This window comes from Ambystoma mexicanum, chromosome 1p (assembly GCF_040938575.1).
Source record: "Ambystoma mexicanum isolate Mex_15411 chromosome 1p, UKY_AmexF1_1, whole genome shotgun sequence".
In the NCBI taxonomy this organism is placed as follows: domain Eukaryota; kingdom Metazoa; phylum Chordata; class Amphibia; order Caudata; family Ambystomatidae; genus Ambystoma; species Ambystoma mexicanum.
Genome location: NC_090921.1, coordinates 693,742,995 through 693,767,921, shown reverse-complemented (window position 1 = coordinate 693,767,921; position 24,927 = coordinate 693,742,995). Strand labels below are relative to the sequence as shown.

The 24,927-nt window shown below is 49.1% G+C and overlaps 1 protein-coding gene and 1 non-coding gene across 3 annotated transcripts in view; both read left to right on the top strand.

The window, feature by feature from the left end:
- Window positions 1-24,927, top strand: part of KHDC4 (KH domain containing 4, pre-mRNA splicing factor) — a 316,330-nt gene that overhangs the window by 129,765 nt on the left and 161,638 nt on the right. For both annotated transcript variants that reach the window (XR_011304121.1, XM_069649904.1), the window contains exons 6-7: window positions 8,645-8,781; window positions 12,050-12,255. Coding sequence is in view for 1 of the 2 variants with exons in the window: in XM_069649904.1 (XP_069506005.1) it covers window positions 8,645-8,781; window positions 12,050-12,255 (343 nt within the window). In the remaining variant the exon portion in view is untranslated. The remainder of the gene's footprint in view (window positions 1-8,644; window positions 8,782-12,049; window positions 12,256-24,927) is intronic.
- Window positions 11,824-11,950, top strand: LOC138461734 (small Cajal body-specific RNA 4). The gene has a single exon (XR_011264345.1). It is a non-coding gene; the product is annotated as a small Cajal body-specific RNA 4 (non-coding RNA).

Genomic DNA, 24,927 nt, shown 5'->3' with positions numbered 1-24,927 from the left:
CTTTGAGAATGGTATCCAGGTGTCTTACGAGTTGATTGGTCCCACCAACTCAAAGAAATCCGTCCTTGAAGGAGCTTCTCTGTCGAATGGAGTTTGGCAATTCAGACCTGCAGCAGGGCTTCACCGGGCAAACCAACGGTCCAGGAGTTGTAGCAGCCGTCCTCTTTCAGCTAGTCTTCGATTACAGTGGTCGACTCTGCCTTTCAGTCCATGAGACGCGCCTTTTAAATAGTTCTCTGCCTTTCATTCCAGCCTAGCTGTCACTCGCCCAGCAGGGTGGCTGTCCTTGCCAGTCAGCCAGTCAGCCAGCCAGCCAATCACGCCAGATTGCATTTGGGTCTCCTAGGAGACTAAGCACAGGGAGTTTTGGACACCTCCCTCACTTTCTGCTCACCCCAGACACTCGGACGCCAAGGGCGAACTTCAGTCCTGAAGCCCATCAAAGGCACACAAGCAAAGGGACCACGCCTGGTTTGGTGCACAGAGACAAACACTAGAAAGACCTTTCCAAAAAGAAATGGTGAAAAAAGAAGTTCGGGACCTGTTTAAACAAAGGGGCTTAAGGCGCCATCTTGAAAAAATATGGCTCGCATGATTTTTATTTACCGGTGCTCGCGGTCGGGAAAAATCCTGGTCGTTCATTGTAAAACCACTGCCACCAGCCTTTTCAATACGAAAGGGTAGCCTTTGACTGCTACATGAGTGTTTAGACACAAGGGAGACTATGTAACCCCTCCAGCACTCCATTGTAAGATGGTGTGTGCTGGGTCTATGAATTTGGAAAAGACTAGTAAAGTCAATTTCACTGTACATTCTCTGGGAAACAGTCGTTTCTCCCAGAGAAGGTATTTAAACCTTTGGGAAGTCTAAAAGACATCCCTGTGTCGCTGCACTGAGGGTGCTGTGTAACACACGTGAAAAGATGCCTATGGAGTTATCTAAAACTCCATAATCGGAACACAAATGTAAAACGCATCAAAATACATGGAGGATGCAGCAAGCTTCGCTCACGGTTTCTTCGTCAGGTATTGCTCCCAGCAGTCGACTCTGCCTCTAGTCCTAAAACCCTCACCTTTTAAGCAGGTTTCCTTCATGCACAGCTTAGGCTGTTAATCATACAGCAGGGAACCTCCCTCACGTCCTGTCTTTTCAGACGCATTGGACCCAGAGGCGGGCTTCAGGGCTGAAGCCTGCCGAAGGCAAAACGAATAAAGGGCTCAAACCTGGCTCGTAGCACAGAGTGAAATTCAAGAAGGACCCCACAAACAGAAAATGGCAGGGGAAAAAAGACCGGGCCCTTTTGACAAAATAGTCACGCATGGGTACTATACTGCAGCAGAGGGTTCAGCCTGCGGTAGAAAAGCACAATGATAGGAAAATTAAACCACTGCCACTAGATATTTAAAGTAGTGAGGGTAACATAAATAAATGTTATGAGAATGTAGGATACGGGGCTACTAGGTAACCCCCCTCAGCACTCCACATAAGATGGTGTGTGCTGGACCTACAGAGAGAAAAGGTAAGTAAAGTCAATTTCGAAAGGTTTGGGTCCTCCGACGTATTCCATATCTATGACATGTAATCACCACATCTGTGCTGCTTCGGAAACTTTTTCCTGCGTCGATGCGCCGTCGTCGAGGACCTCCTCCGATGTGATAAGTAGGACGCACGACGCCCGTAGCCTCAGTTCCGTTTTTTCCACGAACGTGTTGCTTCGTGAATCTCGGTTAACGCCTCGACTCTTTGGAGGTCTGTTCTTCTTGGTTCTTCGAACCTGTTCGTTTTTGTGAAAATCCTTTGTGTGAAGATGTCTTCTACTTAGTCTTCGACCCCACGTCTGGGCTTCAAGAAGTGTGGGGAGTGTGGGTCCAAGATGTCGGTGACGGACTCGCACGACGCCTGCCTCTGGTGCCTCGGGGAGGCCCACGACACGGGTGACTGTATCGACTGCCAGTCGCTCACGGCCAAAGCCTTACGTGAACGTAAGAAGTTGTCGGTAGGTCGGGTGTCCAAGCCCCGGAAGTCGAAGTCTGCGGGGCTTTCGACGGATGATTCGAGAGGAGACTCTCCGTGTCATCGTCAGAAGTCTCGTGGGTCTCCTTCTAGGAGTCGGTCTCGCCACTCCTCAGCCTCTTCGAGGCATTCTCGGAAGCGCCGACACCGGTTGTCTTCCAGGTCCTCTTCGGAGGACTCTGCCCGGCACGTCGCTTACCCCACCAGCCGTGCGACGCCGGAGGAATGGGCTTCCTTCGGGAAGAAAATGCTGGCAATTCTCGAGTCGCAGGGTACTAAGCCGTCCGCGCCCCCGAGTGGGGTCGGTCGTAAGAGGTAGAGAGACACCGCTCGCAAGAGTGGTCGGCACGCGTCACGGGCGAGGTCCCGTTCGGACAAAGGGACTCTTTCTCGACGTACCTGTTCCAGGTCCCGGTCCTCGACGCATTCGAGACCGTGTGCACCTGTGATGTCTTCGAGGAAGACATAGACGCCTGAGGCGTCGAGGGCGTCGACAGGTTTTCTCGAGGCTCCAGCTCCGGCTCCGAGGAAGTCGTCGAAGCCGTCGACGCTGAGGTCGTCGAAGGACACGCTCGGAGCTCCGGCTTAGAGGACTGTGTCGACGCCGCCAATGCTGGCGGCGCTGCATCTGACGTCGACGCAGATTTCCTGGACGCCGATGCCTGTTCTCTCGGCGCCGATTCGCTCGACGCCTTTCGTGTCGTAGGTACCCCGTGGCACGGGGGAACCCCCTAGGAAGGCTCTGGTTGAGAGCAAGCACTCTCGGGTGCCTTCTTTTCGCCACCTGGAATATATTTCAGAGGCGGATGAGGATTCTGATGGCCTGGTTCCTAGTCAGGTTCCAGATGAAATTGTCTCGGGCCATAGTCGGTTTGACGATTTGAGGCAGTCACTGCATGATGCCAGTGGACTGGACACCTCTCCGGAGGTGGAGTTTCGTCGGCCTGAGCCTGGCTCTCATACCGATTCCTCGTACCGACGCCTTATGGCTAGGGTTTCTGAGTACTTGGGATGGTCTGCTCCCCCATGGGGAGTTTGTGCAGGATGATCTCACGGACATCCTTGATGTTGGTCCCCCAACTGACCCGGTACTGCCGTTCCATATGGCTTTACAGAGAAGGGTGGCGGCGGCTTGGACTGTTCCGGAGAGTCTCCCGGCGGTGGGCAGGTCCTTGTCGCGAAAATACCGTCCAGCCAGTAGCGACCCGTGCTACTTGACCAGGCACCCCACTCCGGAGAGTTTGGTGGTGCAGGCGGCCACGGCCCCGGCAAAGCAGGCGTCGTACCCTACCATCCCTCCTGATATGGACGACAAACGGTTTGATGGCTGGGCGAAGAAAGTGTTTTCTTCTGGTGGTATGGCGCTTCAGGCGGCCAACTCCATTTGTGCCTTGTCTCGTTTCACTCGCACTCTGTGGAACTGTGTTGCGTTAGCGGCTGAACATATTCCCGAAAGGGACGAACGGGATGGTTTCCTTGCTATGGTCCAGGATGGTAAGGATGCCATGTGTGAGTCCGTTCAGTCGGGTTTGGACTTGGCTGAATGCGTCAGCAGGTCCATGGCGGCGAGCACCGTGATACGCAGGTTTGCGTGGTTGCGGAAGTCGGGGTTTGCTCCTGATGTGCAGTCCCGGCTCCTCAACATGCCCTTTGATGGTGAACACCTTTTTGGCAGCAAGGCTGACGAGAGCCTTGAGAGGTTGCAGACCTCAAAAGCTGCAGCGAAGTTGTTGGGCGCTGCAGTTCGCCAACCTCCGCCTTTTCGTCCTAGGGGACAGCAATGGAGGGGTGGTTCCTTTCGCTATTACTCGTCCTTCAGTAAAGCGAGAGGAGCTGGCAGTCGAAGAGGCCAACGCAGGGGTACCAGAGGTGGACGACCGGTTACCCGTGGTGCCAAGGCCGCTCGGGCAGTTGCCTCTGCCTTCCGGTAACGCCGCAGCCGCTACCACTCAGTCATGAGGCCATGCCCCATGGTTCGCCGGTTGGGGGAAGGCGGGCGCAGCATCTTGTAGAGTGGCGTGCCATTACTTCAGATGTGTGGGTTCTGGAGATCATAACCCACGTCTACTGTCTTCCCTTTCGGCACAGGCCTCGCGACAATCCACCGGGGAACCTCTTTGCAGAGTCCGGATCCGCTCCTTGCGCAGGAAATTCAAGCCCTGCGGGAGAAAGGCGCCATAGAACTGGTGCCTATAGCGGAGAGGAACAAGGGATGGTATTCACCTTATTTTTTGATTTTGGAGAAAGACGGGGGTGATTGAGACCCAGCATGGACTTGCGCGGTTTGAACAAACTCCTAAGGAAGGACAAGTTCAAGATGGCTACTCTCTCTCCAGTCCTCCAGGCCCTTCAGCTTCAGGACTGGTTGGTGTCTCTCGACCTCAAGGATGCTTACTTCCATGTGCCGATCCATCCCAAGCACAAGAAGTACCTGAGGTTCGCGGTTGGCGACTCGCACTTTCAGTTTCGGGTCCTGCCGTTCGGATTGACCTCCGCCCCGAGGGTTTTCACCAAGCTCGTGGTGGTGGCAGCGCATCTCAGGCAAGGGGGGATTCACGTCTACCCCTACCTGGACGATTGGTTGATCAGGGGGAGCTCTCCCGAGCAAGTCCTGGATCATCTGTCCGTCACCTGCCACTGCCTTCACAGGCTGGGCTTCTCCCTCAATTTAAAGAAGTCCCATTTGACGCCAACACAGCGGCTCCAGTACATCGGAGCAGTGCTCGATACTTCCCTGGGGCAGTGTTTTCCTCCCCAGGTGAGGGCTCTTCACATTCAGCAGATGGTGCACAAGTTTCAGCATGCCCAGACGCTCCCAGCGTTCGAGTTCTTGAGGTTTGCTCGGCCTCATGGCATCCTGCATTCTTCTGGTGCCAGAGGCTCGCCTGCGGATGAGATCTTTGCAGTGGGCACTCAAGATGCGATGGTCGCAGTCCTCCGGCAGGATGTCGGACCCGGTTCAGGTGCCGCCCTCGGTCGCCCGAGACCTTCTGTGGTGGGCCGTCGAAGGCAACTTGATGAAGGGGGCTCCATTTTGGCTTCCCTGGCCGGAGGTGACGATCGTGACGGATGCATCCCTCATGGGATGGGGAGCTCATGCCAACGGGCTGACAGTCAGCGGTCGTTGGTCTCCGTCGGAGTCCAGACTACATATCAATCTGTTGGAGCTGAGGGCCGTCAGGCTAGCCCTGAAGGCTTTTCTGCAGACTGCGAGGAAAGAGTGTCCTGATCCTGACGGACAACACAGTGGCCATGCACTACCTCAACAAAAAGGGGGGGGGGGGCAGGGTCACTTCCTCTGTGCAGGGAGGCGATGCAGCTCGAGTTCTGGGCCATCCAGCAGGAAGTTTCGATCTCGGCAGTTCATCTGGCCGGAGACAACAACGTGACGCCGGACGCTCTGAGCAGGCAGAGCACGATCTCTCACGAGTGGGAGTTGGCTCAGGAGATTCTCCTGGAGATCTTCGCCCTTTGGGGGACCCCTCAAGTGGATCTCTTCGCCTCCAGTGTCAACCGGAAGTGCGAAAGGTTTTGCTCGTGGGAATTTCCTCCAAAAGGAGCCTTAGGAGACGCGTTTGTGGTGGAGTGGTCATTCCCACTGCTGTACGCGTTTCCTCCAGTCCCCCTCATCCTGCAAGTGCTGCGGAGGTTACGGAAGTTCAGTTCCCGGATGATGCTCATTGCTCCGGCGTGGGCTCGGAGGACGTGGTACCCGGACCATCTCGACTTATCCATCTGCCCTCCACGTCGTCTTCCCTACCGAGACGATCTGCTCTCACGGGAGGGGGGTCAGGTTCTCCATCCAGAGGTCAGATCCCTCAATCTTCACGCTTGGCTTCTGAAAGGTTGAGGTATAAGGATTGGGACCTCCCTGAAGACGTGATGGAGGTGTTGCTTTTGGCCCGAAGGCCAGCAACAAAGTCTCTGTACCGTTGGCGTAAGTTCTGCGACTGGCGCAGAGTTCAGAATGTGGATCCTTTTGCATGTGACATCCCCATGGTTCTGTCCTTTTTACTTTCTTTGGCCCACAAGGGCTTGCAAGTGGGTACCATTAAAGGTTACCTGGCGGCACTGTCCATCTTTAAGCGCTCGTCTGAAGAGTGTTCTTACTTCAAAATCCCTTTAATTTCACAGTTTCTGAAAGGGCTCACTAATGTGTTCCCTCCGTCACCTTTCCTGGTGCCCGGTTGGGATTTAAACCTTGTTCTTAAGTTTCTTATGGGTGCTCCGTTTGAGCCTTTACATTCTTGCCCTTTGATGCTGTTAACTCTGAAAACTGTGTTTTTAGTTGCGGTTACTTCCGCTCGCAGAGTGAGTGAGTTACAGGCACTTTCATTTAAACCACCCTTCACTGTATTTCACAAGGACTGGGTTGTCCTTAGAGTTCGTCCTTCTTTTCTCCCGAAGGTAGTGACGGAATTTCATTTGGCCCAGAAGGTTCTTCCGGCATTCTATCCTCCTCCGCATCCTGGTAAGGAAGAGGAGAGGCTCCATAGGCTTGATCCTAGGAGAGCTTTAAGCTTTTATGTTTCACGCATGTCCCGGGTCAGAGTGGACGATCAACTCTTTATTGGTTACGCTGGAAAGCGTTTGGGGCAAGCTGTGACGAAACAGACTTGGTCTCGCTGGATTATTTTGGCAATCTCAGAGTGTTACCGCTTGGCGGGTAAGGACCCACCGGCTGGCTTGCGGGCCCATTCTACCAGGGGTATGGCTGCATCTACTGCCCGGCAGAGGGGTGTTCCTATTCGCAACATCTGTGATGCAGCCACTTGGGCTTCAGTACATACATTTGTACGTCACTATTCCCTCGATTCCATCCGAGGACAGGATCTGGCCTTTGGCAAGGCGGTCCTTTGCTCTGCTATTTGATTGGCAATTCTAAATTTTGATTCTAAATTCTTTCCCTCCTCCTTGCTCTGGTACTGCTTTGGGAGTCTGTCATAGATATGGAATACGTCGGAGGACCCAATCCCCTCGAAGAACAAGTTACTTTCTTACCTGGTAACGTTCTTTCGATGGGAGGGTCCGACGACGTATTCCATATCGCTCCCTCCCTGCCTTCCCCGCTGCAGAATTTCTTTTACGATTGCAGCTTACGTTCCGCAAGGCTTTGTGTCTGACTGGCAGTTCACTAATGTGTCACGTTCTGGGGGAAAAAACTACAACTGAGGCTACGGGCGTCGTGCGTCCTACTTATCACATCGGATGACGTCGGACGTCGGAGGAGGTCCTCGATGACGGCGCATCGACGCAGACGCCGAAAAAAGTTTACGAAGCAGCACAGCTGTGGTGATTACATGTCATAGATATGGAATACGTCGTCGGACCATCCCATCGAAAGAACGTTACCAGGTAAGAAAGTAACTTGTTCTTCACTTTACTATTCATGGGAACAGTAGTTCACACAATACCTTACGAGATAGCTAAAGGATTTCTCTGTGACACTGCACCGAAGGTGCTGTGTCGCCATACAAAAGGTAGATGCCTATGAAGTTTGTCAGACCCCCAAAAACAGAGGAAACTCATCCAAAATCGGGTCAAAACACATGAGTTAGAGAAAGGTCTCACTCCAGGATGAAAATTAAAGTCCAGCAAAAGAGCTGGGGGTCTGCAGGATTGAAGGGAATTAGCACAGAAATGAGAATTCTCCCTAACATTCTCCAACCAGAGAGCTGGGGGCGGATCTCTCTCCTCAGCTGACTTCCTCACCTGGAGCAGGCTCCCCCTGTCTTGAACCAGATGTTCTCAAGTTCTGCAAACAGCTCAAGACATTTCTCTTCTCCTCCTCGCAGCCTGGTCCCCCAAGAGTCCTTTAGGGGCCTGGCTATCCGCCCAGTTGCCACCAGCAGCTGGCCCCGCCTCCTGCACTGGTCTTGGGCCACACCAGCCTGTTGGGTTTGTCTCAGGCCTGCACTTAACTGGGGGTGGTTGACCTCCTTCACTGGGGTGTCTCCGCCCTTGAACTTAGCTGTTGTCTCCGCAGCAGGCCCTCAGCATTTGCCCCCCACCCGGGGGACCTTTCAGCACTTACCCTTCGTCCCCTAACCCCTTCTTTTTTTTTCCTCTGCACTTGTATGCTCTGAATGTCATAAAGCCTAGTAGGACCGCTGTTGTTTTTATGATTTATTTGTCATTTTGATTGTGTTCCCTTCCCTTTTTGCCTTATGGTGCTTTGAAACACTGTCGAGTTGTACAAGTGCCTTATAAATGCACAATACATAAATGCCTCCCAATCAATACCATACGACCTTGCACATGCAGTCATTGTGGGACCTTTAAGGAAGTAATACATTATCTAAATGTAGGCTTTTGGTAGGCATTAAATCATGGCAGGTTTAATTTGCTCTATATTTAGACCAAATATCAAAGTTACAATGACATTTCATGATCCTGGAGAATGAGATGTTAGAAAACGATGGTGCAAAAGACCAGATTTGTTTAAGAACCTGAAAAGAGCAGATTTGTTTCAGAACCAGAAAATGTCTGAAAAGTGCTTACAAATATTTCTTTAAAAGTAATTGAATCTTGTTAAATCAGAATGGTTGTTTGAAACTATCTTGCAACATTACTGGAGTTCCTGTTATGGTTGGTTGCCCTTTTTATTAATCCCACACTTTTACCTCTGTAGAAGCTGTAAACCTCATTAAAGAGATAATCGGCAGTGGCATGGTTAAGCCTTCCATGACTGTCTATCACCAGTCTCTTGGCTTTTCTCCCGTGCAACAAACTGGTCTTCTGAAGCAATTTCAGTCCTCAGTAAGCAAAGTAAGGACAAAACACTTTATTTTTTCTTTGCATGTACACTGTATAACATGTTCGACCATAATATACCAAATGGTCAACTATCGAAGGGTATCTCTTGGTGCAGGAGACTAGGTTGTTCAGAAATTCTATCAAAAAATGATTCTTTGGGGTATGAACTCATTATCTGGGGCATGGCGGAAGAAATCTTTTGCACAAGACACCCTCTGACGTGCCCAATAAAGTTATTAAAAATTGTCTTAAATCTTGAGACAAAGTATATAAAATGTACTGTTGGTCCCCATTTTTAACAATCTGCATTGGTTTCAGGTGTAAACACAATCTCCTCCCAGGTGCATGTGGTATTATTGTGAGTTATTTGCAGAAGGAGGTATTGATATTTTATTTCTATCGCGCTCGTACACAAGTGTTTCAGAGCGTGTAAAGGCAGGGAAGGGAACAGGGGAGAACAAGACAGCGGTCTTACTAGGCCCAGTGACATTGAGAACGCGCAAGTGCATGGGAGAGGGTGGCGGGGGAAGTGCATGGAAGGGGGGAGAAGTGGAAAGTGCAAAGCAGAGGAGAAACAGATAAATAACAATAAATAATAAAGGCAACAAACAGTGGTAGTGCAGCCAGCAATTTGCAAGTGCTAGGTTTAAGGCAGCAGACAGGGTAGGTCTGATAAGTGCAGGAAGAGAAAGGGGGCTGGGCTGTATGGGTACAGATACAGACCCAGTGCAAGGGGTGGCCCGGAGGCAGTGCGGGAGGGTGGCAGGGTGAGCTTTTACCTGGGCCCGGAGGACAGAGGGTGGCCAGGTGCACGTGCCAAGAGCGAACAGATCAGCAGGAGAGAGGGGGGAGCGAAGGCAGAAGAAAAGAGGAAGGTCTTGAGGTGCTTCCGAAACCGGAGATGGTTCTCCAAGTTTTACAGTGGCAGGGGGCTGTTCCAGAGGGAGGCCCAGCCGAAGACGGAGATCTACCCCCAGCTCGTTTCTTTGAAAAACGACTGACCCGGAGTGAGTTGGAGGTAGAGGAGTGAAGTGCTTGAGAGGGGAGGTATTTGCGGAGGGATAGCTGAAGGTATTTTGGACCCATGCCCCAGAAAGCCTTGTGGACAATGCAGAGGGTTTTGAATTTAATCCTTGCATCCACTGGGAGCAGATAGAGATTTCAGAGCTGGAGAGATACGATCCCAGGGCTTGAGGCCAAGGACAAGTCTCGCAGTCCTGTTTTGGATTAGTTGCAGAGGGCGGAGAGTAGAGGCGGGTAGATTTAGAAAGAGGCTTTTACAATAATCCAAGCTAGAGTGAACCAGAGCTTGGGATACCATGAGCTTTTGGGGGAAGGAGAGGAAAGGCAGAGTACCTCTGAGGAGGTGCAGTAGGAAATTTGACTTTTTAGAGACCTCGGAGATGTGGGTGGAGAAGGAAAGGGTGGAGTCAAAGATGACCTCAAGGTTCTTAGCCTCGCAGGTGGGGGTAGGAGGAGGGCCAAGAGGCCGGTCAGAGAGTGAGGGGAAAGGATGGTGAAGGTGTGCAGATGAGGAAGATCTCCGTCTTGTTGGCATTCAGGCAAAGATCATTGGCGGCACACCAATCTTGATTGGCAGTTAGGCAATCAGGCAATCGGAGATGAGAGAGGGAGAGGAGGTGGCAGAGGGCAGTCTGAAAATGAGTTGTGTCGTCAGCGTATCACTGGAAATTTGAGCAGAAAGTGGCAATGCAGTGGGCGAGAGTTGCCAGGTATTGGTTGAAAAGCCAGGGCGAGAGGTTAGACCACTGGGGAACACCAGAGGTAGAGAGGAAGATGGAGGGAAGGAAGGACCCAAGTTGGACCTGGGAGGGTCGATCTGAGAGGAAAGAGGTCAGCCAGGCCAGAGCTTGATTAGTGATGCACAGGTTTTCACAGAGACGGTTGAACAGGATGGTATGGTTGCCCGTGTCGAAGGCAGAAGAGAGATTGAGGAGGATGAGGACAGAGGGAATGTTAGAGTCAAGGTTGGAGAGCAGATCTTCACAGATGTTTAGGAGAGCAGTTTCCATGCTTCTGGCAGCTCTGAAGCCCTACTGGTGGTCATGGAGATGGCCACCAGAATTGGAATGATGGTTAAGCTGAGAGATGGCCTATTTTTCCAGGAGTTTGCCCAGAAATTAAGTAATGGAAATTGGACGATAGTTAGCTGGACAAGAAGGATCAGCTGTGGGTTTCTTGAGACGAGGGTGCACAAAGGAGTGCTTAGAGGGGAGGGAGGAAGGATCCCGAGGCAAAGAAGTGGTTGCAAAAATCAGCAAGGGCCGGAGCGAGGGTGTCGAAGTGGTCCTTGATGGTTTTAGAGGAACAGGGATGAACCTGTTTTGACGAGGCTTCCATAGATCGGACTGGTCTATCGACCTCATCAGGGGAGGAAAGGACAAGAAAGATGGCTGGGGGGTGGCAAAAGGAGGGTCAGCAAGGACAGTTGGAGGAGGGGGAGGAGTGTGGCTGGAGAGGGTGGACAGGATGTCCTGGGTTTTTGAAATTAAGTGAGGGTCAAAGGCATTCCAAAGAGCCTGGGAGGCAACAGGAGGGGTAGAGTCTGCAGGAGGGTTGGCCAGCTCCTTGTAGATTTTAGAGAGTTTGGCCGAGTTGTTAGATGCCGCAGAGACACGAAGTTGAATGTGGACTCTCTTCTTGGTGTGGATAGAGAGTCGGTATTGCCTTTGTAGCAGGCGACAGGCATTTTTGTCAGAGGATGAACAGGAGGTCCTCCATTTCCTCTCAGCCGTCCCACAATTACGTTTAAATGTAGCTAGGTCAGTGTCATACCAGGAATTGTACTTGCACTTACAATGTATCTTTATCCCAAGGTAGATTCCAGGTCTTCCTCTTCTTACCCAATGTTCTCAAAATAGAAACTGGGCTGCAGGTCATTTGAGAATTCCTGGTCCAGAGCCACTTACAGCCTGCTCAAATAGGGAAGTGTAATGGGGGAATGTCTCTGGAACATCCTGAATCAGTCTGGGTTATCACTCTAGTGTGGTTTTAAGTGTGTTGGGGCATTTATTAAGCAACTTGTTGTCTTAGACTGGAGAAATAAGAAAGCTGGGCCTCTGGCGTGAGGTTCAGTTGATACATCCTCCTAGAGAAAAAGGAAGCAGAGAGCAGCCCTTCTTTGAGAGCATTCAGGGACTCACTGCACCATCCGACACTTGTTTTTGCCTGGCCATTTTGTTGCTGTCCTGAATTTTTGGAGAATGTGTAGCTGTGTAGTGCCTTTGATGATTATGATATGGTTATGTTCTGTTTTCAGTTTGTGCAGGATAAGCTCTTTATCGGTCTGGATCAAGCGCCAGCCTCCTTCAATGTGAAAGAAAAGGTAGAGGGTCCAGCCTGTTCGTTCCTGCAGCATATCCAGATTGAGACTGGTGCCAAGGTCTTCCTCCGGGGTAGGGGCTCTGGCTGCATGGAACCTGCATCTGGCAGAGAAGCATTTGAGCCCATGTACATCTTCATCAGGTAAGTGTAAGTGCATAGTAATTTACCATAGATACCAATGACCCGCAAGCTACAACCATCTCCAGTGTTCTTACAGAACTAGGGCTTACCCAAAGAGTGACGTCCCCAACACACGAAAAAGGGACAACACTTGATTGGGAGGCTGATCTTAGCTGTAGTGCCTCCATCACTGCTATAACCCCACCGTTATGGACAGACCACTATCTCTTAGCATTTACAATTGCAGCTAAAACTCCCATAAATAAAAATAACTCTTCTGCTCCTCCCACCCTAACGAGAAATAAAAATAAATCACAGCAGATAAGCTCTTACCCTTAATACTACCGACTCTCAACTTATTACCAGTTACGACTGATCCTACTACCTTGGTCAATGAATATAATAAAACCATGACGGAAGCCTTGGATACCATTGCCCCCTTAAAAATGAGGAAAAGTAAACCCAGCACACACTTGAACTCTTGGTTCACTGCGCACCTCAAATCACACAGCGGAAAAAAGAAAATGTGAAGTTATCTGGAGGCACTCTGATGAAAATAGAGCTAACCTAATCAATGTTTCATCTACTTATAAGAAGAAATACTTGCCAATCGGCAACCTTGCAACAAGAGGATTATTCAGGCTAACTCTACTACAAAGGAACTCTGTAATTCTGAAAGAGCTTGAAGCCCTGATCCCTGCACCAGACAACTGTGTCAAAGACAAAACCTGGTGCTCTAATATACAGATGGCTTTAACCAACAAAGTAACCAAGCTGCAGGTTAAGATCACCCACAAAAAAATACAACCTACCGATTATCGACACACCGACTAGTGTTCCTACACCACCCCGTAAACCATCTCAACGCTTTAACTTCACCAGAGCTTCAATTCTGGAGGTGGAAAAATATCATCCTCTCCCCCAAACCCTCGAACTGCCAAGGAGATAAATGCCCAGCCCAAATCATCAAAGATGCCACAAGAGACCTGGCACCCTTCATAACTAAGCTAATAAATGCTTAGTTATCTACTGGCACCATCCCTAGCAACTTAAAGGAGTCCTGGGTACTCCCTCTCCTTAAACAGACATTAGATCCTACCATTCCCCCCAACTACAGGCCCATCGCAACAGTGCCATTTTTACTTAATATTTTAGACATGGTGACCTATCTCCATATGCAGGAGTATCTGGAACTTAACCACCTCCTTGGAGTACGACAATCAGGCTTCCGGCCTCAACACGGGACCAAAACAGCGTTAATTGATCTCAAGTCCCAAATAGACAAGCTCAGAGACAAGGGGAAATTGGCCCTACTACTTCTAGATCTCTCTGCTGCGTTCGATTTGGTTGACCACATGGCCCTATGCAATCACCTGGACTCAGCAGCTCACTTCTCTCAGGAGTCCATAATCTTGATCCAATCCTTCCTGAGTAACGGGGCCATGAGGGTCTTCTCGCCATCAGCAGACCCTATTCCGATCACATGTGGAGTGCCACAGGGTTCCTGTGTCTCACCCACAATGCACAATACGTTTACTAAGCCCCTTTTCGATGATCTGGACTATCTTGGTATCACCTGCACTAACTATGCAGATGATTCCCAGATTCCCATATCACTTACTGGGGATTATGACAATGATTTGGCCTTGGTAAATAAAATCTATCATCCAGGCATGGATAGCTATCCACTCTCTGACTGAATGACAAAACTAAATTTATCGTTCTGGGAACCAACCTCAATCTCAAACTTGGCCACAAATACCTCTTTTAACATTGATGTCACCCCCACCTTTGCCAAACAGGCCAACTCCATGGCCTCTGCCACTGCATACACATGCAAGCTAATTAGAGCAGGTAAACCATTCCTCTCTAAGAACAGCTGCACCATTCTGGCCAGGGCCTTGGGTTTGTCGAAACTGGACTATTGTAACGCCTTATACTTAGGCGCTAATAAGTACATTATTGACAAAATGCAAATTCTCCAGAATAATGCCCTTAGAGCGGCACTAGGAATAGCTAGAAAAGAGCACATCTGAGATAAGAAGACAGAATAATTGGCTTTCTACCAACGACACAATTCTGCTAAAAACTGCCTCACTAACCCACAAGTGCCTTAACAATGCTGCAGCTCGCTATCTCATGGAAAGAATCAATAGAAAATTCTCCAGTCGTCCAACGACTGCAAACACAAACTGCCTAGTGGTACCTAGGTTCAAATTGACCAAAGTTGGAGGGAACAGTTTCCCAATTAAAGATGCTCAGACTTGGAACCCTCTCCCCCACTCTCTGAGAGCGGACCAAACTTATCTGAACTTCAGACATAACATCATTAACTGGCTTAGGGAAAATTACCACTAACATACCCAGCTATTGTCCTAGTATCTTCATCTTGTACTGTGCCTACTTCAACCTTGCATATGGTGTAATATTTGTTTAATAATTGATTGTCCTGATTGTATATTATACTGTATATTATGTAATGTTTATTGATTAGTCTGACTGTATGTTTTTAACTCTGAAATATCTCACTGATGCTACCCTGTCTGCAATGCCTGTCTTAACCGCTTTGTAATTGTGTAACATTAAGCCAAAAGTATTAAAGTATCCCCCCTGATACCCCTGGGTCTGGCGCGCATTGCAAATAAACACACATAGTGCTTCTAATGGAAGCATGAGTCATTCCTTCCCGAGCATCAACACTTTACCCCAATCACTGTTCTTCTTTCAACATTACTTAGTCTCCACCCTGATTAACTTGTACATTTTCACTTTAGTATAGTTAACTACTTCGTTAGTTGGTCCCCTCTTCACAAGCCCTCCAGCTTAAACATTGTGCAAGACTTTTTACTTACCTGCAAGAAGTGCTTCTGCTCCCCTAGACTTTTGCTCAATTGACTTTGGCTGTCCTTGTTCCCTGAAAGATTCTTCTAACCTCTGACTTTGTGCTTTAACTATCACTCTAAAGAGTCAGACATTCTAGAACTTGTGTAGCTGGGAAAGGGCTAATCTACATTGCAGTGGGGGTTCAGAAGTACTTACCTGCTTAAGAATATCTTTTAACCATTGTTTTATTCCTAAACCTTTCCTTTTGACACCAAAGTCAGTATTGCTCTAAATGTGCTAGTAATATATCTATGTCCACAGTGTCCTAGTTATTTAAGTTCCCACAGGGTGTACAGGGTGTACAAAGTGTCTGTGTGCCATCCCAAATGGGTATCTACTGATGAATTGAAACTGAGTGCGCATTTTGGAAGTATATTTTTGTGTTACATATATTGCTCCCTTCTAAGGAAGGCTCATTCAACTGACTGTACAATTAATAAATAATTGTTTAATCAAGAAACCTTGAGTGCAAGTTATTTGTATATTGGTCACTGTGAAACTCTTTTACAACCCTACAGCTCACATTGACCCCTCTTGAGATAAGCCTGACTGCTCAGTCACTCTACCAACTTGTGTAGTACAGACGTATACCAAAGGTTGGGTTAACTATTGCCAAGAGGGCAAGGCTGGTGCAGTCTCCCACAGGGTACTGCATACAATCTTGCCTAACATTTGTTTTGTTTTAGGCGGGCTTCAGTGTGTCTGGAAGGGCAGGAAGTGAGGGAGGTTCCCAAACGCCCCTGTCCTTTGTCTCTAGGAATGCCTTAATGCACCCAGTCCTGATTGGCTGGCTGTACTTTTAGGACAGCCACCCTGCTTTGAGTGACTGGCTGTACTACTTTGCTGCTGCAGGAATCGAGTGCCAAGGGTTGAGCAATCAGTCTAGTGCAACGTCTGCAATCTGGCCAGAAGCTCAGGAGTCCCCAAAGGGCCCTCCAGAAGCAGGACCACATAACTCGTCGCCTCACCAGAGTGCAGGATGCAAGGATTGAAAGAAGCCCAACCGGTATCCAAGATTTGCGGTGGTGCTGTTTACAGCGTGCTGAAACCGCAAAGTGCTGTTTATCCGAAAAGAGCCCGTAGCTGCCGCCAACCTCCAAATTGCTGCTGCAGGAGTCCTCCAGACGCCCTCCCTCTTGCCCGCACGACTGAGGTTCAGGAACCCAGGATCTGCATCGCTGCAAAAGGACAGAAGCCAGCTGGACCACTCTTCTTCCAACCAGAGGTACTGTTCAGACTTGGGCTATTTAGCTTTGCTCTTCTCAGTCGAGACTTGCCGTAGCCACTTTAGTTAGAATTGATTTCAGCTCTGCTCTCCACAATTGTAACATCTTGTGATCCTACAGTGATATTCTACAAAATTCCTTAACTTTGCAAGACTTTTATTAACTAGGAAGTGCCTCAGCTCCATAGAATGTGCTCCAATTGACTTTGGCTGTCCTGGCTCCCTGCAGACTCTAGTCCATTAACTTGGATATTTTCTGTCCCTCAGAGGTGATAACTTGTTTTTAGACTGTCATTGCTGGGAAAAGGTTTTGTCTAGACGTCATTGAAAGATTGAAGTATGCTTGCATGCCCTAAGAACCTGTTTAAGCGTATTCCTTCCTTTAACCTTTCCTTTCCGCAACCTCAATCTGCAAAATGTACTAGTGATATATAAATGCCATTACTGTCCTTGTGAATGAAGTCACCTCCGGATGTAGGAAGTGTGTAAAAAGCCTCTCTACAGAGTATCTACTAAGATTATGCTGATTCTGGAAAAGTATTTTAAAGTATATTTGATGGTTACATATATTGCCCTTTTTAAAAGAATGCTTATTTTAATACTGATGTTAAATAACTATAACTGAAACCTTGAGTGTAAGTTTACTTGGCTACTTATATTTTGCGAATTTCATTGCTACAGCTCACATTTTCCCCTCTTGAGATGAGCATGGCTGCTCAGTCACACTACCAACTTGGATAGTACAGGCCTATACCAAAAGATGGGTTACCTAATACCAAGAGGAGAAAGGGTTGTGTAGTCTGTGTTAACTACATCAATTGTCGAACGCAACCAAGCAGTGGTCCAATCGGGACCACTGGCGGAAAACTCATACCGGTTTGTGTGAATTCTCAGAAATGTACTAATTCCTCTCTACCTTAGAGACCCCCAGCTCTTTAGAACTTTTAATTTCTACCCTGAGTGTGAGACCTTTTTCCCCACTCTCGTATTTTCATCTGTGATTTATACTCTGTCAAACTCCATAGTCGTCATCTTTGCATTGTGACACAAAGCACCTTCAGTAGTGGCAGAGGGAAGTCTTTTAGATTTCCCAAAGGTTTAAATACCTTGCGTTGGATAAACTACCGTTTCCAAGAGCAGTGAAGTGAAATTGACTTTAGTTACATTTTGTAACTTTCTAGACCCAGCACACACGATCTTATCATATGGTGCTGGAGGGGTTACTTAGTATCCCCTTTGTCTAGTTTCTCTTGTAGAATGTTTGTTACCCTTTCTACAATTAATGGCTGGTGGCAGTGGTTTACTTTTTACTACCATAGTGTGTTTTCTACCACGGGCTGCGTTTGCTGCTGCAGTTGGGCACCCATGGTTCCCCTTTTTTTCTCAAAAAGGCCCCAGTCTTCTTTTTTCGCCATTTCTTGTTGGAAAGGTCCTTCAGATTTACTGTGTGCCAAACAAGGTTTGGTCCCTTCGTTCATTTTGTCTTTGGCGGGATTCACGAGTGAAGCCCGCCTCAGGCTCCAGTATGTCTGGCAGGGGCAGGAAATGAGGGAGGTGCCCAAAACTCCCTGTGCTTGATCCCCTTGGTTACAGGAATGCACCCAAAGGTGATTGGGTGGCTGGCTATCCGGCAAGGACAGCCACTCTGCTGTGTTTGACAGCTGGGCTGGAATGAATGGGAGAAACATGCATAAAAGGCAAAGCTTTTGGCTTGGAAGGCAGAGTCGACCACTGGACTAAGGAATCCGAAGATGTACTTTGAAGAGACACCTGCTTCAACACGTGGACTGTTGGTTTGCCTGGTGAAGCCCTGCTGCAGTGCTGAAGCTCTGACTTCGTTTCGACTAGAGAAGCCCTGCAAGTACTACTTCTCCCGTTGAGTTGGTGGGACCAATCCACCCCAAAGTGAGCTTGTTTGGACATCCTCTCGAATCTGGATGTACTTCCTCTGCTGCTGCTGGAACTGAAGTGCCAGGGAGAGGAACGCCAAACCGAATGGATTGCTTTAAAGTCGGACCCAAGCGCCAGGAAGATCCTCCGGACTCCTCTGAAGCAGGACTGACCAAGCCCGAGCCACCTTGTTAGGGAGAATTCTCAGAAATCTGCTAATACCCTCTACCTTAGAGACCCCCAGCAACTTTGCTGGATTTTGAGGAATTGATTTTTTTTTTTACCTGGAGAGAGTGAGACCCTTATCCCCACTCTCTCGTATTTGTATGTGAATTTGAACACTGTTTCTTTTGGATGTGGAGTCCGACGAACTCCATAGGAGGCATCTTTTACATTGTCACACAGCACCTTCAGTGCAGTGACACAGGGAAGTCTTCCAGATTTCCCAAAGGTTTAAATACCTTCTCTGGGATAAACTACGGTTTCCCAGAGAAGTAAAGTGAAAATGACTTTACTTGCCTTTAACTTTCTAGACCCAGCGCACACTATCTTACAATAGCGTGCTGGAGGGATTACTTAGTATCCATATTGTCTAGCTTCTCATGTAACATTTTTATGTTACCCTTTCCTCACTGAATGGCTGGTGGCAGTGGTTTACTTTTTTCTACCAATATGGTATTTTACTGCGGGCTGCGTTTGCAGCCACGTTAAAGCACCCATGGGTGCCATTTTTGTCAAAATGGCCCTAGTCCTTTTTTGCCATTTCTTTGTGGAAAGGTTCTTCAGATTTACTCTGCGCGCCAAACCAGGTTTGGTCCCTTAGTTATTTTTGCCTTTGGCGGGATTCACAAGTGTCGCCTGCCTCTGGCTCTAGGGTGTCTGGCGGGGGCAGGAACCAAGGGAGTTGCCTGAAACTCCTGTGTGTAGTCTCCTAGGAGACAGGAATGCACTCTTAGGTGATTGGCCAGCTGCCTGTCAGGCAAAGACCGCCACCCTGCTGTGTGGCTGACAGCTAGGCTGGAATGAATGGGAGCAAACTGCATAAAAGGTGAGGCTTTTTGGCTTGGAAGGCAGTCGACCACTGGACAAAGCAATCCATGAAAGAACTTGAAGACGCCTGCTGCAACTCCTGGACCGTTGGTTTGCCCGGTGAAGCCCTGCTGCTGTGCTGAATTCCAAATTCGTATCTACAGAGAAGCTCCTGCAAGGACGACTTCTCCCTTTGAGTTGGTGGGATAAATCGACTCCACCTGGACATCCTCTCAAAGCTAGTTTAGTATCCATGGCAGATGCTGCTGAATCCGAATAGCCAGGGAGAGGAACACCAGTGTGTGTTGCTTTTAAGCTGGCCAAGAGCTCCAGGATGATCCTTCGGACTGCTAGGAAGCAGAACTGACTGAGGCTGAACACCCCCCCTCCCGATCCCCCACCCAACAGAGTACGGGACCCCAGATGCAAGGAAATCCCAACTCGACAGCCACAAACCGCATTGTTGCTATTTGCAGTAGACGCAAGGAGCTGAAACAACGAACAGCCACTTGTTTGAAGTTTGCCAGTTGGGAGCGGTGACAGTCCCATTGCAGTGCAGGAGTCCCCAGAAGTCATCCCTCTTGTCCCTACGACTGAGGAGGCCCAGGAACAGCTAGATCTGCAGTGCTGCACAGGAACAGAAGTCATCTGCTGCACTTTATCTTCAACCTAAAGATACTGTACAGTCTAAGAACTTACCACTTGTTGTGTAGCCACTTGTCCTTGTTGGAGACTTGCTTGGTTGCATGTGTAGAGTTGCTTGCAGCTTCTTTACCTCACAAGCCTAATCGGCTTTGATTTCTACTTTGATTTCTACTATTCCGCAAAGACTTTTTAAACATTGGAAAAGATTGTCCTACTTCCCTGCAAGAAGAGATTCAGTTCACCTTGACTTTTGCTAACTTAACATTGGCTGGCCTGACTACCGGAATGACTCTAATGTGTTTTGCCTTCCTTCCAGAAAAGGGTCACCTAACTTTGCATTGGGTGATTGTTTTGAAAGTACTTACATACTTGAGAATAATTGTATGAATACTTGTTTTATTCTGAACTCTCATCTCTTTAACATTACTCCCAAGAATATTCTAAATGCAACAGTGATATATTAATGCCAACAGCACCCTAGTAATTGAAGTCACCTGAGGGTGCAGGTAGTGCCCGCGTGTCATCCCAAATGTGCCGATTTAGATAACTCAAGAGTGTGTATTTTTTAAGTGTATTTGTGTGTTTTATATTGCTCCCTTCTGAAGAAGGCTTATTCTGACTGGTAAATTAATAATTGTTTACTTAAGAAACCTTGTGTGTAAGAGTTTATTTGAGAATACTTGTCACTGTGAATCTTTGTAACTCCTCTACAGCTCACTTTGACCCCTCTTGAAATAAGCCTGGCTGCTCAACTCGCTACCAACCTGTGTAGTACAGACTTATACCAAAGGTTGAGTTCCTATTGCCAGAAGGTCAGGGTTGTTGTAGTGCACCCAAAAGGTACTGCATACAATCTTGCCTAACACGGACAAGTAGAGTGCCACTCTCTCGAGGGTCTGTCATGATTCCTACCCCCGGGCATCCGGACCAGGTCCATCTGTCCCGGGAGCAGGCATCCAGATAATTGGGGGTGTGGGTCACAGCAGCCCCGGCTAGGGGCTAGCTGGGTACAGACCTGGCGCTGCAGGCGCCAGGCTCATAGAAGGGGTCAGTCATGGAGCCATAGGCGCCAGGCTCATTTGCTTTCACTTACCTCATGCAGACCATGTTGCTCAGCATTCAAGCCAATGTAAAGTCTGAAGGGGGACTACTTTATTTCAGGGACTATTTTCTTACTCGGGTGTGGTCTTGGGAACTTCTTACCTGGGACTACTTTGAAGGCTATTTAAACCACGCCCGAAGAGCAGCTCACGCTTCTCGTTATTCTGCATCCAGCAGCGTAACGCTCACCGTGCCTGCAAGCCAGCATCCAGTCTTCTGCCACGCCCGCCTCGAGTCTGGAGCTCCTAGAAAAAAGGGAGAAAGAAGGAAAAAGGTTAGAACAAGAGCAATACTTATTTCCTCACCTGATTCTGGATCCATCGCGCCTTCGAATAGGAAGAAAGACGTTATTTGATGCGCGTCGCATCGCCGAGCTCTACTCGCCAGTCTTCGCAGCACCGCCACGATCCACCTCTGTCTTCATCATTTCTTTGCCAACTCTGGCACCTAAGGGGAATAAAGAACAGCAAGGTGAGCCGAGAGAATAATAAGGCAATATTAGTCACCACAATAGACTTACCTGATTTTACCGCCGGAGGCATTCTTCATCTCCACGGGCCGGCGCAGCCTCCATTCATCTTCGCCGAACTCCGGCACCTAAGGGGAACAAAAGGACAGCCAGGTGAGCTGAAAGAACAAACCAAGGGAATCTTTCACCATAATAGACTTACCTGATTTTACCACCAGAGGTGGTATTCCTCAAAACGCCATAATTTCTCACTCTGCACCTGTAATAAGGCAGAAAGCAACAGATTACATATAGGTGTCATTTACCGGACAGTGTTGGAAAATACAGACTCTTACCTGAACTTTACCAGCCGCACGAGGCAATCTTCTCTAGGGTCAACCTGCAAGGAATCGGACAAGAGTGAAAGTCAGACATTTTGAACTCTTACGAACTATATACTTACGGCTCCTCGCCAGGAACCTCAGAGTCAATATTGTTCTGGAACTCTCCAATTCCTTCGGACCAGTGAAGTAACTGGTTATCCACGTGCCCCTGCATTCTATGCAGGATGGAGAGCTCATCCTTTGAAAACCTAAGGTGAGAATAAAAAAAGAGACATCGGAGGTGATTAGAGGGGAGAACAGTGGGAGTGGGGGATTATCACTCAAATCCACGGGTGGCTAATTCCCTTTCTCCACTTTCAGGAGAATACTTCTTCGGGTCAAGCAGACAAGATTAGGTGGGCCAGTTCAGTCTGTCATCTCTGCACTATGCGTCACGTGGGTGTAAACCGCAGCTGTCCAGTTCCGATCGCCCCTCTGGGAGCCAGGTGAGCGTAACAGGGTCTGAGGAAACAGGCCCAGGCACAAGAAGTGCCTAGGTCATTCCGGATATCTTGGGAGAGTGAACTCCTTGTTAGTGAGCCCACTAAGCCTGAACCTGGTGCCCTCAAGAGGTTGGTGGTACCCCAGGTTTACAGGCCCTTCCTACTGCAGTTGGCGCCTTAGGTGCCCTTACCTGGTTATCTTGGTACCAAGAAGACAAAGCAAAGGCTCTCTGCCTATTTATACTGGCCCCGGATGGGAGGAGTAGTGGAGTCCCACTGCAGGACCTGCGAAACTTGTCAGTTTTCTGGAAACACTGGAGGCAGTGTCATTGCCCCACTGCAGCCATTGCCAGTGGTTGGCACACCATTCGAGAGGATGGGCATCGACATTGTCGGTCCCCTTGACCCTCCCACTTGAGGTGGACATCGGTTCATCCTGCTCTTAGTAGATCATGCCACCAGGGATCCTGAGGCTATACCCCTTTGCACAGTTACTGCCCAGGTGGTTGCCAGGGTGCTCCTGAGCATTTATACCAGAGTTGGATTACCTAAGGAGGTTGTCTCCGACAGAGGATCCAACTTCATGTCGAGTTACATGAAAACGACGTAGAAAGAGTGCAGATTAACCTACAAGTTCTCCACCTCTTACCACCCCAGACCAGTGGTCTGGTTGAGAGATTTAATAAAACTCTCAAGGGTATGCTGGGTGCTTTCGAAGAGTCCCTAAGGAAGAAATAGATCTCCTCCTGCCATGCCTGCTGTTGGTGTACAGAGAGGTACCTCAAGAGGGTGTTGGTTTCAGCCCCTTTGAGTTACTCTTTGGACATCCCGTGAGTGGGCCCCTTGCCTTGATCAGAGAAGGTTTGGAAGCCGTTCCTCCAGGTCCTGCCAAGCAAGTGGGGGACTATGTGTTAGGCCTCAGACTGAATAAATATTGGCATGACCTTAAAGCATCACAAGTGGATTGGACTCCAGGACAGGAGATCCTTGTGATGGAGCCTACCAAGCCTAGTGCTTTGGCAGACAAGTGGACTGGACCCTTCTGGATAATCTCCAAGATGGGTGAAGTCAATTATCTGGTTGATATGGGAGTCCATGCGGTAGCCTCTCGGGCATTCCACGTCAACGGGCTCAAGCCTTTCCATAGGTGAGCAGAAGTCTCATGTCTGTTACTGGCTTCAAAGCAAGAAGAGGAAGAGCGTGAGCCCCTTCCTGACTTGCTGCCCAGCAACCCTCAGGATGGCTCGGTGACGTGAGTGCATCTCTCTCCACATCTGACACCAGAGCAGCAGAGGGCCTGCAGGGCTTTGCTCCGGCAGTATGCCCCTCTGTTCTTGCTGACACCAGGCCACACTCCATGGTTCAGGAACGAAACTGACACTGATGACAGCGTACCTGTCAAAAGCACTGTGTCAGACACTGAACAACCACATCCAGGCTGATGTCGCCAAGATGTTGGATATGGGTGTTATTGAACCCTCATGGCAAGTTCCCAGGCAGGTACCACTGCAGCCATTGCCATTGGCGGTTCCGTGTGGACTACAGATGAGTAAATGCAGTCACCAAAACTGACTCGCACTTATTGCCCAGGGCTGATAAGCTTGTGGACACCATAGGTGCTACCAAATTTGTGAGCACCTTTGACCTTGCCTCAGGCGATTAGAAAATAGCTCTGACGGACCATGCCAAGGAAAAGACTGCATTCTCAACACCTGAGGGGCTCTACCAGTTTAGAGTCCTGCCTTTTGGGTTGGCTCATCCGCCTCCAACTTCCTCAGGGTCAGCCGCTTCTCCAAACAACGAGTTGGGGGCAGATCTCTCTCCGCTGCAGGGGCCTCCCTCTGGAACAGCCTTGCTGCCTCCCTGAAACTTGAGGAGGACCATCTCCGGTTCTGGAAGCAACTCAAAACCTTCCTCTTCGCCTCCGCTTTCTCTCCCCCTCTCCCCTGCTAAAGTTACTGAAACTGCACTGAATCTGCAACTGGGCCACTCACCGTTCTCGGTCCTTGGCCCAGGCACTCTCCCCTGCACTGCCTCCCTGGCACCCCCTGCACTGCGGGACTGTCTGTATCCCTACAGCCCCCCTTCCCAGCACTTGTCTGCACTTACCTCGCACTTGCCACTAGCTGGCCCTTGTTGTTTATCCTGTATGCTATTAACCCTGTACTGCACCTTCCCCTCTCCCCCCTGCACTTTTCCCTTCCCTTCTACCCTTGCGCGATCTGAATGATACCTGGCCTAGTAGGATCGTTGTCTGTATCCCCGTGTTCCCCCCTCGTCGCGCCTCGAAACACTTGTGTATAGGCGCGTTACAAATGCCATATCATACCTGCCACCTCCAGAGATTGTTCAATCATGCACTCAGTGGGCTGGAGGCCTTTTGTGTAGCCTACCTAGACGACATGGCTGTCTACAGTTCCACCTGGGAAGAGCATTTGACTCACATGGATAAGGTTTTGCAGGCCTTGAAAAGGGCTTGCTTCGCTATCAAGGCCACCAAGTGCCAGATACTTAAGGGGAAAGTCACTTATCTTGGTCATGACGTAGGAGGGGGTCAAATCCAACCCCTCTCCAATAAGGTACAGGATGTACTTGTTTGTGAGACCCCCACTAATCAAACCCAGGTGAGAGCCTTTTTGGGGTCTC